The sequence below is a fragment of the Fundulus heteroclitus genome, chromosome 17 (assembly GCF_011125445.2).
Source record: "Fundulus heteroclitus isolate FHET01 chromosome 17, MU-UCD_Fhet_4.1, whole genome shotgun sequence".
Classification (NCBI taxonomy): Eukaryota; Metazoa; Chordata; class Actinopteri; order Cyprinodontiformes; family Fundulidae; genus Fundulus; species Fundulus heteroclitus.
Genome location: NC_046377.1, coordinates 16,506,083 through 16,523,205, shown reverse-complemented (window position 1 = coordinate 16,523,205; position 17,123 = coordinate 16,506,083). Strand labels below are relative to the sequence as shown.

At 38.2% G+C, this 17,123-nt stretch overlaps 2 protein-coding genes across 2 annotated transcripts; one reads left to right on the top strand and one right to left on the bottom strand.

Annotated features, from left to right (window-relative positions):
• The first annotated feature begins 873 nt into the window (after positions 1 to 873).
• dram1 (DNA-damage regulated autophagy modulator 1) lies at positions 874 to 8,889 on the top strand. The gene is made up of 7 exons (XM_012869706.3): positions 874 to 1,248; positions 2,970 to 3,037; positions 3,279 to 3,421; positions 3,513 to 3,690; positions 3,848 to 3,906; positions 6,796 to 6,888; positions 6,980 to 8,889. Exons 1-7 carry the CDS (start codon positions 965 to 967, stop codon positions 7,016 to 7,018), a joined length of 864 nt encoding a protein of 287 aa, XP_012725160.2. The 5' UTR covers positions 874 to 964; the 3' UTR covers positions 7,019 to 8,889.
• A 2,223-nt stretch (positions 8,890 to 11,112) lies between these two features.
• Positions 11,113 to 15,757, bottom strand: washc3 (WASH complex subunit 3). Its single transcript, XM_012869707.3, has 7 exons — positions 15,599 to 15,757; positions 14,958 to 15,056; positions 14,237 to 14,302; positions 14,015 to 14,152; positions 11,749 to 11,868; positions 11,598 to 11,662; positions 11,113 to 11,522 (listed from the first exon to the last, which is right to left on the bottom strand). Exons 1-7 carry the CDS (start codon positions 15,647 to 15,649, stop codon positions 11,423 to 11,425), a joined length of 639 nt encoding a protein of 212 aa, XP_012725161.2. The 5' UTR covers positions 15,650 to 15,757; the 3' UTR covers positions 11,113 to 11,422.
• Between the last annotated feature and the right edge of the window lie 1,366 nt (positions 15,758 to 17,123).

Genomic DNA, 17,123 nt, shown 5'->3' with positions numbered 1-17,123 from the left:
TATATATTTAAATAAATAAAATGCTAAATATTTCAGCACATGACTTTCTCAGTACTTGATATTTTTTTAACATAACATAAAAGTATATGGCATTTGACATTTTAAAAGTTTTAAGCCCCCTGAACATGAGAAAATCCTTGTTATTCGATGCTGTAGCGCACATATTCCCTAGTTACTGGAGGAAAATAGGGAGTACCAATATGGCGGCTGGTGGCTTCAAAGCGACTCGTTCTAACAACGGGCGATTAGCACTCCAGTGTATAATATAGCTCAGAAAAAACATGGCGGACAAGCAACCGCTCTTTTGTAAATATAGACATCTTTATGATTCAGTCCGTAAAGATCACCGTGATCAACACATTGTTAAAAATTGCTGGAGCGAAATCGCAGTCACTCTTGGAATAAAATGTTGGAAACAACTGTTTTCTACTTCTAAGTATCTTGGGGCGTAGAATGCTGGGCATAGGAGCACAACACTGCCCTCTACAGTCCCGGAGAACAACGCTACTTCGGAGGAAAAGCCTCATGGAGCATAAATGCTAGAAGTTGCGTGCAAATGTATGCCACACTTATCAGATTTAAAAAAAAAGTTACATTTGTTAAATAAAGCCTGATTAATTCGCTTTCCCCTGCACTAATGCAATGCTTTGTGTTGGTTCATCATCACATTAAACCCCTGGAGAAATATTCTGATTTAATTTGATGTTATCTCACATCCACAAATATCAAAGGACATGAAAACCCCTGCAAAGCAACGCAACTAAGGAAGAAAAAAAAAAAAACTTCCACTGATGCTCCATTTTACATATAGACGTCAAACGTGTAGGTTGTGCCTGAAAGTGTCATTTTCGGTGCCGTTGAGCTTTCAGGAAATGAGGCAGCAGAGAAGGAGCCGGGCCAGCGGTAACAGTGCATGTAGGCGGGCCCGCAGGCAGGGAGCCTCTTTTGGGGAAGAGGTTACTGTATGTGGAGGGAGGCTGCAGGTTCACACTTGTTAACTCGGCCCAATCATGTGACGGCGGCGGCAGATAAGCGATATCACTCAGATTTCTTCCTGCATGGCTGTATTATCTCTGCTGAAAGGAGACCGGAGAGTTGCGCTGAAAGCTGCCTGGAGATGTTCTGGTTCCAGCAGGGGCTCTGCTTCCTGCCCGTCTTTCTGGTGGTCTGGTCCTCGGCTACTTTCATCTTCCCTTACATTATCGCGGTGTTTAGAGGCGACGTGGACGTCGTCTTCCCCTATATAAGGTACGTTTCTGTTGTCTTATTTAAGGAAAAACTAACGTGGGACAGTTTTCCGACTCTGATTTGTGTGAGCCGCTTTAGTTTCGTTTTCCTCTGAGTTTTTCTGCAGCTGGCTGGACTCCAGCTGCACGTAGACCTCCGCTTCTCACAGCTGCTATTTTTAAGTATTTCTAATAATAAAAGGGTGTCGGTTCCTTTCTTTTACTCTTACTTTAAACTTTCAATTTTAATTTAGAAGATGATTTATTTAAAAAAAAAAGAGGTAAAGATGAGGATTTCATACAAAAACATGAATAAACTGAAAGCCTGAAGTGTTGAAAAAATCTGTAATTTTGTTTAGACCAGCGGTCTGAAACCTTTACGGTCCTAAAAGCCATTGTTGCCCTCAGTCCAGCTAAATTAAACTCATTTAGAGCCACCAATGGAGCAGTCAAGCACCATTGGTGAAGCACCAAAGCAGTCATTTTTAAAGAGACCCCATTTTATTAATATTTTGTATGTCTTACAATAAAGAAAAAACGTCAAAACCTTGACCTTGAAAAATGTGTTTTCCCTTATAAGATGTTTATTTGTGGATTTAAGAAAAAAAAGCTCACACTTTCCATCCAAGTGACAAGAAAAGCAGTTGTGTAAAAAAAAAAAAAAAGATTATTTATTTCTTTAATAAGTAGAGGCGTAAACATGAAACTCCAAATAGCTCTTAACAAATACAAATATGATGGGAAGTTTATAGTCATATTTTATAAATTGGAATATTATCAAAAGGTCCATTTGTTTCAGTGACACAATTAAATGAAAACATTATGTTGATTACTGATGTTTTAAAGCCCTTGTTGCTGTCAACAACAATGTTTTTTGTGTGTGTATATAATGAAAATACGAAATATAAGATTAGAATAGAACATACAATTAATTTTAAAAATACGTATTTCATGTGAGCATAATGATGTGTTTAATATTTGCTTAGAGACTTTTATTTTCAAATAACAAATAAGCCTCATTGGAGCTCATTCTAATTTATTGAATGCAGAAATATGTGTCTATAGCCTTTTTTTTTCACCGTTAGCGTTTTAAGGGGAGGGGAAAACACCCAGTAGCCTTTTTAACCAATTAATATCTGAAAAATATAGCAGGCATGTTCAGAAACATTTATGCAGATATCCCTAAATGATCCCATTGATGATTTTCTGGGAAGGCCTCAGAGGTGTTTTTTAAATAGAACATTAGTGGAAAAAAAAGCAAAAGCAAGTCACATGGTGGCGGCAGCATGATGCTATGGGGATGCTTTTCTTAAGCAGCTGGTCAGTAAACTCGAGACTGAAGCTCATCTTACAGCGTGACAATGAGCCTGGACATACAACCAGAGTTACAACAGCCTGGTTCAGCTCAAAACCTATCGTTGTGATAGAATGGTCTAGTCAAAGTCTAAACATAAATCCCATTAAGAGTTCTCAGATGCTCTTCGTTTAATTGACTGAACCTGAACAGCTTTGCAGATATTTAGCAAAAATAAATGTTCGTTTCTAAATGGGCAAAGATGGCATACCCTGAAAGACTGTATAATTTATTTGTTTATATATTAATTAAGTTAGAAACAAGTTAGTAGTGACCACATGATGCAATCAAGCCTGTTACCGGTACTAATATATGCGATGTGTATCTATTAGTTGACATTTTGCAAAAACCTTTTGTGAGAGACCGTAACGTTTCCTCTGTTTTCTCAGTGACACAGGGGCAAATCCACCTGAGAGCTGCATTTTTGGCCTGATGACCTTCGTTTCTGCATGTGCTGGTATTTTTTTGTTTTGTTTTTACAATTTTTATTTAGTTATTTTCTTCTTCCTCTCAAGTTTCGTAATGGATATCTGCTTTAATTATGCAACTTTGGGTTCCCCCAAGAGAGGAACATCCAACGATGTTCCTCACATTTCCCCTTTTTCATCAAGAAAAAGAAAGCAAGCGATACATATGGGCCTTTAACTGTAAAATTTGTTGTTTTTTTTTTTTTATGACTTGGTGGTACTCTTTCCCAGGAACTGCCACCATATATGCCCGATACAAATATGTGGAGAAGCTGACTGAGCAAAACGGCCTTGTGAAACCACGTCTGAATGAAGCCACCCTGGGGCTCGGGATAATCGCCTGTCTCGGGATGTGCATAGTTGCTACTTTCCAGGTATTTAAACTCCACGTTCTGTTTTTGTGCATTTTGAATAATACTCTAATGTGATGTTAAAATGTGTGATTTTTATTCTTTTTACCTGCAGGAGACGGCAGTGACAATAGTCCATGATGTCGGAGCGCTGATATTTTTCATCAGTGGGATTGTTTACATAATTCTGCAGTGCGTCATATCGTTCAAAGCATGTCCGTACGGGTCGTCCGTCCGTGTGTGCCGAGTCCGTTATCTCATCGCCGTCATCGCTACAGCTGCATTTTTCCCAAGTATCCTTTTGCCGTTAAACGCGACCTTCTTGGTTTGCTTTGTCAACCTTTTGCTTTTAATTTGGATGAATTGTGTTTGTGTCCTTATCAGCAGAGAATCAGCTCTGTGCGCTTTAGGGATGTAGAAGGAAAAAATGTTCCTTAACCAATAACTCAGCTGTGATCTGCACAGGTTTTGTTAAACAAACCACCCTCCACAGGCACACATATGACGAGGTATGCTGAGGACTTTATCCATTAAAATATTTCATGCCTTAAGCCAGGGTTGCAGACAATCAGAATGAAAGTAACACCTCTCCCCAGCATAAGTTAGCCTTGACCACATGATGCCACCAAGGCTGTTAGAAATGTAGTTTGCAAGTGTTTGGAGGCATGTAAGCTTTGAGCTTAAGTGAAAAAGCTTTAGTTTTCATCCAAAATGGGTAAAAACTGGGGCTGCAATGCATTAGAAAAACGTAAATATTGTTGAAAAGGATATCAGTTGCAATTAACCCCCATGTTCCTCCCACTTCTTTATCCTTTCCATCACCATGTATATAATCTCTGTGATCTTTAGCATCTTGGCAATTCAAATCATTCATGTTTGGCATCAAGGGCAGCAAACTTGCATTCTAATGGCTAAATAGATCATGGTAAGGCACCCCTATTATTATTTAATTTTGCCATGCCACTTCCAAATTTTTCCTTTTAATTAAACCTTTTCTATTCACCGTGCTGCTGCCTGCATGCATTCGGATCCTACTCCAAAGAAACACACTCCTGACACAGATACCGACGGTTCTCTGTCCCCGAGATGACTTGTCTTTGGGGGAAATGTATAGATCGACCACAATACAAGCGCAAACAGATAGGAGGATAGCTCTGCGACTAGGATCAAATGTGTCTAAACTGACCAAACAAAACCTGAAAGGATCTGCTCAAAGAAAAGCTAAAGAATATGACACATATCAGTGTCTAAATACGGTAAACAGTAAAGCACAACACAACTAAGCTCCTGGAAACTAAACTAAATCTGAATAGTAGGATAACCACAAATCATCACAAAATACTAAATCACAGCCCAAAAGACCATTAAAAGGTGAAGTTCATAAGACTAAGAATTAACACTAAGAATAGTGAAGTATGGTGGTGGCAGTGTCATGATGTGCACTTGTGCTTTGCTACAGGAAGGATTGCTGCAATTTAGAACAACGGATGGCATGACGAGGAAAGGATGTGGAAATATTGAATCAACATCTTACAGCATCGGCAAAACTATGGCTTATTTTGTGTGCTTTGGACATTTCTTCATTAGCCGTGTTTCCATCAACGTTTTGAAGTACCGCATTAAAAAAGGTCGATGGAAACGGCAAAATTTGAAACAACTTTCTCGATTTCTTTGCATGAGGTGTTTTTTTGGCTTTTCCAGAAAAGAGTTAATGTGCCAAACGGGAGATGGAAACACCTTGGCAGGATAAGTTCTGACGTAGCGAACATTTACCTCGCCTCTCTGTGTCTTCCCGGATAGTCCCACAATTGCGCATAGAATTGCTTGACTTTCTCAAAGTCTCCAATACTAGTTGACATGAGAGCAATTACAAATTCCCCAGTAGCAACACATTCCTTAAAAACCTCTCGTTTCCTTTCAGATATGTGGTCCATGCTGGTTTTCAGCCTAAACTTCCTGTTTATTACAGCCGTCAACTTCTGATAACGTTACGCCTTATGTGGCCTGGTTCATTTGCTCCAAACCAGTAGATGGAAACATGACTATTTTTTGTGTCTTTGTTGCAAAGTTTCAAAATTGCGTGACAATTGGGTGGAAAAATTGCAACAGTTTGTCTTATAAAGCCCTTTGAAATGGCACATCACTAGAAAGCTGCTGTATAAAGAGGAAATAGGCCTTTGAAATGGTCTATGTGTCTAATAATCAGTATGACAATTAGCATACTGCCAAATTAGTTACATTTGTGAACTATTTAATTTATAATGCTGAATTGGGCCTAAGAATAAAATGTGATGAATTCATTATCTAAATCTTGGCTATTTTCTAGTCAGACTAGGAGTCGTGCAGCCGACATAGACCTTAGATCAGACTTGGACTTTGAATGAAACGATTAGTGCTGCGCTTCCGATCCTCCTGTTAAAGTTTTACATTGAAAACGCAAACCTTGCAAACGTTGGACCATTACAGCCGACAGTGTCTCAAATGCAGAGGTTAACAAACATAGCTTGAATAAACTGGTGAAGATTCTCATTCATCCCGGTTATGGTCATTCCAAAAAAAAAAGTGAAGACGTTTCGCTTCCCATCCAGAAAGCTTTCTCAATTCAAAATGTCTGGAGTAGTGTGGAGTTCCAAGCTTTAATAAACGCTTGAATAAAGTGAATATGTTAACAAAATCCATCGTTAGTGTGCACAGTAGGGGTCACTCTGAGTAATAACCCACCAGGTCGGTTGCTGTACATTGGCTTCATTTATGAAGCAACAATAATAACAGGGGAGTGATGGTGCAGAAATATCTTTTGTAGCAGATTTAAGCAATTGTGTTGACATTTCTAATTTCAATCACATTTCTTTTAATCTGCAAGTAAATCAGTAAAAAATATATATATAGTTTTGCTGTCTTTTACAATCTTTAGTTTTGCGTTAAAAACATCTACATACCGCCTCAGTTCTGAGCCTCGATACTTGATGTGTTAAAATTTGGCTATCTTCCTTCGCTCTGTCACCTTTGTGACTGCGCTCTTTATTTTTGGAGGAAGTCCTGTGTTGACTGTGAGGTGTGAACAGCCTTGACACGGCACAGAAAGCGTGCACAATTGCTGAACTTGATGAACTTGATGTTGGACCCGATTATAAGAATGTTTGGAAACCTTATTTGATTTAATAATACCAACTGGAGTGTTTTTTTTTTTTTTTTATTATTTGTTTTTGGGAAGCCAGACTAGTCACTTGTGAGGATTGTGCAGCCAAAAGATTGAGTTAATACCTAATGTAGAGTTATTGTAGCGGATGCTTGAGGGTCCCCTATTATTTTGTATCTGCACAAAATAAGACATAAATCTTTTCATAATATTAACTTCTTGTGGCTTAATTACAGCCGTATCCGTTTCTCTCATGCAGGACTATCCCTACCAAATAGCCAGTGCCGTCTGCGAGTGGACGGTCGCCTTCAGCTTCGTCTGCTTCTTCCTCACGTATATCGAAGACTTCAAAGTGAGCATCACCTCCCGTCAGTCACAGGGATTTTTTTTTCTCTCTCTCTGTTTTCTAAAAGTTTTTCCTGTTTACTTTTTGTTTCCCGCAGATGTTTAAGTTGCGAGTGAGGACCGAATATGAAGATTAGACGATCGTCAGCGTAAATGGGATGAATTTGAGTATTTTGTTGTAATTTTTGCCCTCATTGCACCAGACCGGCTTTTTATACAATCGTATATTTTTGCTACTTGAACTGTTTCAGAGATCATTTTCCTATACCTGATTATTTTAGATGGATGAACTGTATTTTTTTACCTCTTTTTTTTTATATACAATCATTTTATATATGCATTGACTTTTTTTTTTTTTGCCATTGTTAAAGCATCACTGCACTTTTATTGTTGCCACACCATCATGACACATCCTGGGAGAGCTGTGACCACTAATAAGAGAAGTTCATCACACAGTTAACACATGACCCCGGCGCATGAGGTAAAACGAAAATACGGCTGAAACCAAAGCCCTCTGTGACTCGAGGTGCTGATATCTGGTGCTTTTGCAGCGTCCTCCACAGTTAGCGGACGACAGTGTTAAATATGCGCAAAAAGCCTTGAAGTAAGTTTGTTGCAGTAGCGCAGCCGCACTCTGAAAAGCTTTCTCATCACTTCCTTCCATTCACCCAATATTGTCGGCTAGATATGGGCAAGTTTAAGCTACTATGTTCTTGTGTTTATTTCCTGTCTTACTTGAACGGCGTGTTTTTTTATATTTCCCGTGTTGCAAAGCAGCTGAGAGAAAGGATTTTTCGTGTCAAGTCAAACGCAACGTTTTTAGACACTGTGATTCGCTTAAAAGGCAAAGCGCAAAAAAGCTGTGGCTACATTTATTTATAATATGAATCGTTTGGGAGGAAAGTAACCGTGGCATTTTTTTTAAACAATCATATAGCACTGAATAAATGTGCTCAAACTTAAGGTTGGATTTTTATAAATTTATTCAGTGTGAGATTACGCTACTGCAACAAATGATTAATTTATTTGATTTTTATTTTTTATTTTTTATGCAGACTTTCCAGCGGTACCTAAGATTACTGAGAGCTCTGTATGCAGAGAAACCAGACATGTACATATAGTGTGTAGAAGGACACATAACCATGTTTTCATTAAATCAGAACTTACTGTTTTAGGTCAGTAAATGCCAAAACAATGAGATGTTTTTTTTAACCAATTCCTCGAATTCAGATGTTTACAATACACTTCTATGCCTCACTATTGCTTTAAACAGTTTGGGAAAGCCCAGACAACAATGTCTGGCTTTGTAATGTTGCTTCACAACATTTTAAGTGATATTAGACACACCTGTGGATGTGTTTTAAAGGGAAGACCTCAAACGCTCTCCACTCTTGTCTGTGAAGTACGGGGGTGAAAGCATCATGTTGCTGGGTTATTTTGCTGCAGAAAGTACTGATGCACTTAGCACAAAATAGATATATCATGAGGAAAAAGGACATTTAACGGAAATCCTGAAGCAACATCTCAACACATCCTAAACAACCTAAACACACCACCAGATTAGTTAGAGTGGTTTCAGGAGGAGAAAGTCAATAATTTGGAGCCATAACTAACCTAAAACAGGAAAAAAAAAATGGTTGCGTCTTTTTTACAGTTTCTTTGAATAACTGGTTTATATGGTACGTGTTAAACAAACTATCATCAAGATATCAGTGCTGGAATATGCTTTGGTCTTGTCCTAGGTGGCACCAACTAACCCCATGTGTGAGCTCCTTTTATTCAGGTTTAACAGTGATGGCATTTAGCCTCTCTGTAGCTTTAAGAAGAGCCTAATTATATTGAAGCACAGAAATGGCAGCTGATATTAGTCAAGTTAGATTAAAGGAACTTTTTATGTCTTCTGATTCGTAGTTTAAGCCGTGAACAGACAATTATTGCAGATAATGGATCAATATTTTGACTATTGGTTTTTCCTGAAATGTGTATAACTAGAAGTCACTTTATAGATATGGTGATATTACCATACTCGAATCGGGCTGTTTTTTTTATTCTAAATCAACACAAAAACATCTGGAGGAAAATTTCTAATGCTAAAATCAAAATTTATTTGACTAAATATGTGAATCTGGCCTGTTTCAGCTCAACAACAGCCAGCATGCGTCCTGCTGCGGTGACGAAGGGGCAGGCCCTGACCTTATTTATGACTCCAATAACAAAATCAGACTCAGAAACATTTGGATTATTCACCATGTTTAGATTTTTATAGAATATTAACTTTGTATTTGAAGAACATGATAGTTGTGCAGCTTTTAGACTGGTGTTAAAAACGGGGAACAAACTACTGGAAAGCCTTGAAAAGATGTGCTGAAAACAAACCGTTATTTAATGAACGTCTCTTTTAGGTGCCTGAAGTTTCACATGTTGATGGTCTCTCACAATAATAGAATATTCCACTTAGTACTTTTCTTTTAAGAAATAAAGTGCCTTCGGTATATTCTTATGCAGCAATAAGAGGCAAGCGATGTCCAATCTACATGCAAAGTCGTCCAGTTATTGTGCTTAAGTGTTAATTTTTGTTACTATACAAGCCAAGACGTATATATTCCAATATAGTATTTCGGATATATTATGTGGACAAAACTCACTTTCACTACAAATGTTTTCACAAGAAGAAATGTAACATTCAGCAAACTAACAATGTACTTTTACTTATGACTTCATGTACTGTAAATGATCTGAAAAATAAACTGCACTTTTTATATCAACACATTTGTCTTTATTAGACAGAGAAAAATCACAAATGACGCTCTTTATGGTTTCCAACTCTGTTGAATCTTTAGAACAACGATGGCACCGACTCTCTTTCATTTGTAACTGCTTGAGTATGATTAGTGCATTTCCTGCATTTCTTGCAGACATGACAGCAGCTTTGATTAGTAATAATTGTTTTCATGGCAAAATAAAGCCCTACAGTGCAATCCATACTTATGGTAAAAATGCCTGAAGACTTAAACTATTTGACTCAAGTGGTTGAAATCATGAAATCCTAAATCTAACTACATGTTTTAAAAACATTCTTTATTGTATTTGATTTAATTAGTTGTTGCCTTCCTATTTTCTTCAAAATAGGAAAGACAAGAATTCATACTAATACAACTAGGCAGAAAATGGCTTCAAGAAATCAAACTCCATATCTACAATCAGAGCAACAATCAAAATAGTAAGAATCCCAACAAAGTTCGTAGTGTCTGTTTTAAATACACTATTTTCTTTTGCCAAACAGATCGTTTTTGTCTAAAATGTACCTGACATGTTTCAACGTTAACTTCCATCTTCGTAGTAAGAAGTAGAAGGAAGAAAAGGAGTGCCGATTTCTTTAGTGTGGGATTTTACTGCTGCAATAAAAGATTCATTTATTCATATCAGGGATCCCAATATGTTTGGAGGGCGCTACAGCTTTAATAAGGGGGGGAAAAGCATTTTTTTAATAGGATAGCTATTATGTTATCAGGAGAGGTCAGGAAATGCATTTATCATCCTGCAACTGCAAAAACAGCAAAAAAGTGTTTTGTTTTATAGACCAAGACTCACATAGCTACATGAGAATTAGTTTAATTTATAAATATGCCTCTAGTTTCATCATATAATTAAATTCTTTAAATCCTTTCATTTTAAAACTGATTTATTGATTAAAAACACAAAGGAATTAAAATGTTCCTCATTAATGCTTACAGAATTGATGAGTCAATTACTCCTAAATACCACCTGGACCTCTTGATCCTCTCACAGTGCAAAGCTCAGCTGGTAAAATCAGCTTTGAGATGCAGCAAATATGTTCAGCTGGAGTTTTGGAAACAAACAATGACCCACGGTCTTGATCCCACTTCCAAATGCAGCAGATTCCAACCCGAATCCACGAAGGCACCAAACTACAATATGAAGCATCTGATATTTCAGTGCCGAAACAAGGTTCACTGTATAGTATTAAAGGTTTTGCTGATGTAGAGACTGATTTAAGTGTTTTGTAGCTTTACATAGCAGCCAAGCCTTCCACATAACATGTAAAAGGGACAGTGATGGAATGGGAAGGTCAAACTTCATCTACAACTGATGAGCCATTGAGTCTTCATGCATAAGTCTCTCTAATATGAACTCGATAATGACGAGCAGAACAGCAGCTACTATTTTATACCACTGGTTCTGTTTTCTAACGACTCGTACATACATTAGAGAGATTCAAGCTTGTTTTATAACTAATATTCATCATCACTAGAAAAAAAAAAATCCAAACAATGGACGAAAAAACAAACAAAAAAACAATCATGGTTGCTTGCTGACAAACAGCGACGCGATGGTGGCCCGTTTCCAGGTAAATTACAATCATCTGAGTCCCTTCATGTCCGCCTCATCACTGGTGTCCTACAGGCTGAACGAAGCCGCTCGCTTGCTCCGAGCAGACTGCAGGAGGCGCGAGCTGCAAGGAACCTTAAAAACGGAGCTTTTTCAAGGATGAAAACAACGGTGGACGAGCGAGGCAGAGATCAGTCACTGAAAGAGGATTCACTATCAGAGCTGGTGGCGGGAAGATCGTCATTCTCTGCACTACCTGCTGCTCCATCGGGCACCGGGGCATCAGGTGTGCTGTTGTTGGCAGAAAATAATTCAATTTAGGTTTATTTAACAGAAAACTGTAAGTATATAAAAATAAAAACTTACTCAAGCAGGTTCGGATCCAAACCTTCCATAATCATTTTATTACGAATGGCCATTACTGGGACTCCCTAGGAAAACACAACATTAAGATATAAAAAGCACGTTTTGTTTAGTAACTGATTTTTGTGCATAGCCACATAACACGATGGCTTACCACTTGAACCATTTTCAAATAACGTGCATAACGTGCGTCCTTGGCCACCGTCATGATATTCTCTGAGACCGCTTCTGCTTTTTCTTGTGCAGGTGCAGCTTCTGGTGAGCCCTGATCCGGCTGCAACACAAAAAGACGCCCTGTTGTTAGACGAAGTGGAAACCGGAAGCAGCTACAACACAGCGTCAACGGGAGCCTTTATCTGGACGACGATTCCACTGAACTAGAGTTCCAACCATGAGGAACCGTCATGGTTGGAAAATACTGGAAAAACCTTGATCACTGTCCATAACTGTGACAAAGAAAGAGGTGTCGGGTCCAAAAAAAAAAAAAAAAAATCATAATATACTTAAATCTGTAGCTGCCTGAATGGACAAGTGAAATATCTTCTGGAGAAAAGTAACGATGAGTTGAGACAAAGATGGAGCTACTTGGCCATGATGTCGAGAAACATTCGTCAAATCTTTCAAATCTTAAGAGCGCTGTACCAACTCTCAAACATGGTGGAGGCAGCATTATGCAATGAGGCTGTTTTGTGTCCAGCCAGCTGTGTATTGATGGAATGATGTGACTGGACATCTTGATTTTATTACATTGACTTCATTAGTGCTAGGGCTGAACATTTTTGGAAAATAATCTAATTGCAATTTTTTTTTATCTTAATATTGCGATTTAATGTGATCTTTTTCCCCAGTTTAATTTAGCAAGCTTTTTAAACATATACAAACAACAAATCAATCTGTTTCATCGTTGTGCAGATCAGGTGCTAAAAGAGCCGCTGCGTCTCAATTCGGAGCAGAAATGATTGCGTTCTGCCAACGATATATTTCAACCAAAATTGCGATTTGATTTAGACTTTTCTCTGCATTAACCACAAGCAACAAAAAATGGCCTCTAGATAACGATGTTTGTAAACAAGGACTCAAACAAGAACTTTTAATGTTTTTATTAATCATAATATTATTAAAGAGAACAGCTTTAAATTAGGTTGGACATCAATCCTTGTTGTACATAAAGTGCAAACTGCAACAAACAAGCAAGTCTATGTTTTAAACCAGTACTTAATGCTATGGTGAGATTCCTGAAAGTTTCTGGTAAAACAGTATGATTAAGTTATATAAACTCTAAAACAAGTAATAAAATTAGATTATTTCACTGCTGCAACCGTCTTCCCTTCCATGTAGAGCCAAACCCACTTTAAACATATTACTGACACCTAAAGGATGTCTGATTCACTAATTGTTACGTAGCCATAAATTGCAGACCTCTGCGATTTGGAAATTGCATTTTTTTAAATTGCGATTATATTGCAAATGCGATGAATTGTGCAGCCCTAACTAGCGCTAACTGGTTTCTGGACATTTCTGATTTCAATTATTGCAACTGTTTTTATTTTGCATTTATTCTTACCGTTGAAAGCCCTTCAAGAGACAGGTGTTGCGAATTAACCATGACCATAAACTCTACAATACAGGTATCAGATTATTTATTGCAAAGTAATCTCTGTTTATTGTATCTGTCCCTACCAAATAAACAAACAAATGTGTGAAATAATCAAGCTAAAAGACCGACTCCATATTTTTCACCTGAAATCAACAGCGAGATGGTTGTAACTGGGGAGCTACCCACAGGAAAATCATTCATAAAAATGGAAATAACAACACCCATAACTCTGAGCTGCCCTACAGAAAAGTTCACAATACGGTTAAAAAGACAGATCTGTGCCAGGAAACGAAGCAATTTTTAAAAACTTTAAAAACCAGATATTAGCTGTTATGTATACATTTGAGTATGTGTCATGTAGCTTGTGTGTTGTATAATCATTCAACTCTAAAAAAGAACAGATCCAGTTAACTTTAAAAAAAAAAAACAACAACAAAAAACATAATTATTATGGCATTTACGTCCATGATGGATGGATGGATGTAAAGCTCTATCTGGGACTGTAAATAATGATAGGGTTGTGTTTACCTAACTTTATGACTTAGTCCGGTCCAAATTATTTTCATAACTTCTTGATACCCAAAATCTTAGGCTAGAAAATCTACTTTGATACATTATTTATCAAATATGTCCAAGTATTCACTAAATAATTTGAATAAATGAATCCCTAACCTGACCATATAAGCCCTGTGTTAGAGGCCACAGATCCCACTTGACTTAATCTAACAGGACATATTAGGTCTTGTACTTCAGAGCAGTTTAGGCTCCAGTAGTTGTAATATGTAACAGCACGCGTAATCAGACGATATTTTTGTTTGCCTACCTGTGAGGGAGGAGCTCCCTCCGCTGTTACACCAGCCGGTTGGTTCTGACTGGCCGCAACGGGTCCATTGGTCTGCACACTTTGCTGCTGGTTGAGTCCATCCACTGTGACATCCTCCAGTCCAGGAATGGAGGACAACTGCTCAGAAAAGATCATAAACCCATCAGTAAAAAAAATGGCAAGCAGACGGTAAAACCAATCAGAGTTCAGGCTAGAACTTACTTTGGCCTCCAATATACACAGGGTGGTTTCGATCTGCTGTATGCGGAGGGAAATGTTTGATAGTTTCTGCAGTCGGGGGGGGTTTAAAATGAGGTGATTAGTGAGTTTTTTTCCACACAACACTGATGTAGAGGTAGGGCTGGGCGATATGGATTAAAAAATAAATCTCCGATTTTATCATACCAAATCCGATTAATCGATTTTTTTCCTCCTTTTTGTTTCATAAAAAGAAATTAAAGAAATTATTTTAAAACCTTGCTTTTATGTCAAGCATTTCGTCAGGGAGTTGACCTGAATTCAAAGTGCAACTAAAAACAAGCTGTGAAACATGCTTGTAAAACAAGATGGCAGCTGTGCCATTATAAACAATGAAAATATAACAAAACATTTGCTGCTAGTTGTATTACACATTGAGTTAAGAACAGGCTTCACTGCACTTGTGAACTTCAATCTAAGTTAAAAAAAAGTAAATAAGTAAATGAAGTACCTTGTATTATGGTAAAAAAAAAGTTTCCACTTAACAATATTTTGACAATACATTTGCCTAAACATATATCCAGCATCACATGCTGTTCTCTTCATGGAAACCCAATGAGAGTATTGGCAAAATAAAATCCAGATTTTCCAAAAATGAAATCTTAAAGAATTGTAAATTCGAATTAATCGATTAAATCGATTTATCGCCCAGCCCTATGTAGAGGGAGTGAGGAAACACGCATACCTCTTCACACACCGCGGAGAATCGGTTAAGGAACCGAACCGTGTGCACGACAAACTGGTTGAGGTGGGCGACGACTCTTCGTTGTTGTATCGCGGGGACCTAAAAGAGGCAGAGAAGAAGGAGCTCCACTCAGATTTACATTAACACCTTAGAACAACATGCTGCGTTCACGTGTCTGGAGCAAAATAGCCGCAGCAAGCAGAAATGAGGACAGGCAGCCCACAGCATGATGCTGCCACCACAATGTGTGACCTCTGATGGGTGGGAAAAAACGGAATTTGTTACTCAGATTCTTTTTATAAAATAAAATAAATTCTACTTTTAATGTTACTCTATCACATAAAATCCTAATAAATTATTTATGGTTTATTGTAAGGTTTCAAAATGTGGGTAAAAAGATCGCTATCCTTCCCCGGAAGGCGGAAGACTGCATTAGGAGGCGTATTCAGACGTCACCCCGATGTTAAGCAAACATAGCGGTCAGCTTACTGTTAAAATGCAATTTAAAAGCTGACACGGGCAGCGGAATGTGCAGAATAAGTTTTCGCTGCAGCAGCTGAGACTAGCCAAAACATCACTAAATGGACTGTTTTTCGTCGGTCAGCTGCTTTCCTGGAGAGCGACCGGTTTAAAACACGAACCTTGGTGAGATCGACTCCGGAGCCAACTATCGGCAGACCGTCCTCGTCCATGACGGCGCGTTTAACGCCGCAGACAAAATTAAAAAGACGTTGAAGCCAGGAAAGACTGGAATCTGTGAGCGACTCATGTGACAGATGCGTGACCTCTGCGTCGTGACGTCACAGGAAGTTGTTTAGTTTGAAATCGCAGGGATTTTTTTTTTTGTCACCCGATTTGAAAATAAAATAAATTGCAAGATACATGCTCTGATTGAACTATATAACAGTATGTCTTAGTAAAATTAACCTTAAATACTGAATTACACGTTTTTTTATGTCAACAGCGTTACATTACATTGAAAAAGTATTTTCATGTGTCTGCTGGTGCTTTAGAAGACAGCTACTCCTGCTAATTTATAGCAAAATCTGGAAGCTTTTATTGTCCTGTTTTTGGTTGATCCTAATATATTTTCATATACTTGGTTAAAAATGTGGGGCGCTGTTGCCATGCAGCAAGAAGGTGCTGGGTTCGAGTCCTACCCTTGCCCTGGGTCTTTCTGCATGGAGTTTGCATGTTCTCCCTGTGCATGTGTGGGTTCTCTCCAGGTACTCCGGCTTCCTCCCACAGTCCAAAAAACGTGACTGTTAGGTTAATTGGCCTCTCTAAATGTGAGTGTGTTGCTGTGTGATAGACTGGCGACCTGTCCAGGGTGTACCTCGCCTCTCACCCATTGACAGCTGGACATAGGCAGCAGCACCCCTCTCACCCCCACAAGGGATAGACGTGTTAGAAAATGTTTGGATGGTTAAAATGTGGATTATTACATAAATAAAAAAATAGGTAGTTATAGGGTAAATATTTGTGGTCGTTTGGTTGTTTATCTGGTTGCTCAACTGTGTAAATGTTTGGTTAAGCAATTGTTTTTTTTGTTTATAGATGATTTTTTAACTGCTTGGTTAGATTAGTTGGTGTACTAACTGGTTGGTTCTTTAGGTATTTGTAATTGGGTTTTTTTTGTTTGGTTGTTTGTAGCTGATTGTTTCTTTGTGTGTTTGCTTTGTTGATTGATTTATCTGTTGTTTTATTGATTAGTTCACTAGCTGACATTTAGTTGATTTGGAGGTCTTTTTTTTTTTGTTGCTTAACAGATTGTTTGGCTGGTTGCTTTTTTTTTTTGGCAAGACCATCAGCTATTGGTTGGATGATTATTTTGTTTAATTGGTTCATTTATCAGTTGGTCAATTAATCAAATGGCCAGTTGGTTGTCAGTTTGACTAATGGATTGGTTTGTCAGTTGGAGTCTGACAGGAAGAATTATTAGCAGGTTGAGGTTTGTGTGGCTTGGCAGCTGCTCTGCAGCAGAAAGGAAGGTACTGTAGAGGGTGGTGAAGGCTGAACGGAGGACTTTGTGATGCTACCTATGCACCACCATGGGCATTTAAAGCTCTAGATGCAGGGAACTGGTTGCCTGCATCATAAATGACTCTACTCACCCAATACACACACTGTTTGTCTCCCTCCACTCAGGCAGGAAGCGGTGGAGCC

Coding starts and splice junctions, on each gene's coding strand:
- dram1 (XM_012869706.3), top strand. CDS start 965: ATGTGGAGGGAGGCTGCAGGTTCACACTTGTTAACTCGGCCCAATCAT. Junction 1,249..2,969: donor GTCGTCTTCCCCTATATAAG/GTACGTTTCTGT, acceptor CTGTTTTCTCAG/TGACACAGGGGCAAATCCAC. Junction 3,691..3,847: donor TACAGCTGCATTTTTCCCAA/GTATCCTTTTGC, acceptor CCAATAACTCAG/CTGTGATCTGCACAGGTTTT.
- washc3 (XM_012869707.3), bottom strand. CDS start 15,649: ATGGACGAGGACGGTCTGCCGATAGTTGGCTCCGGAGTCGATCTCACC. Junction 15,057..15,598: donor CCGGAGTCGATCTCACCAAG/GTTCGTGTTTTA, acceptor TGCCTCTTTTAG/GTCCCCGCGATACAACAACG. Junction 11,523..11,597: donor TTGGATCCGAACCTGCTTGA/GTAAGTTTTTAT, acceptor TGCCAACAACAG/CACACCTGATGCCCCGGTGC.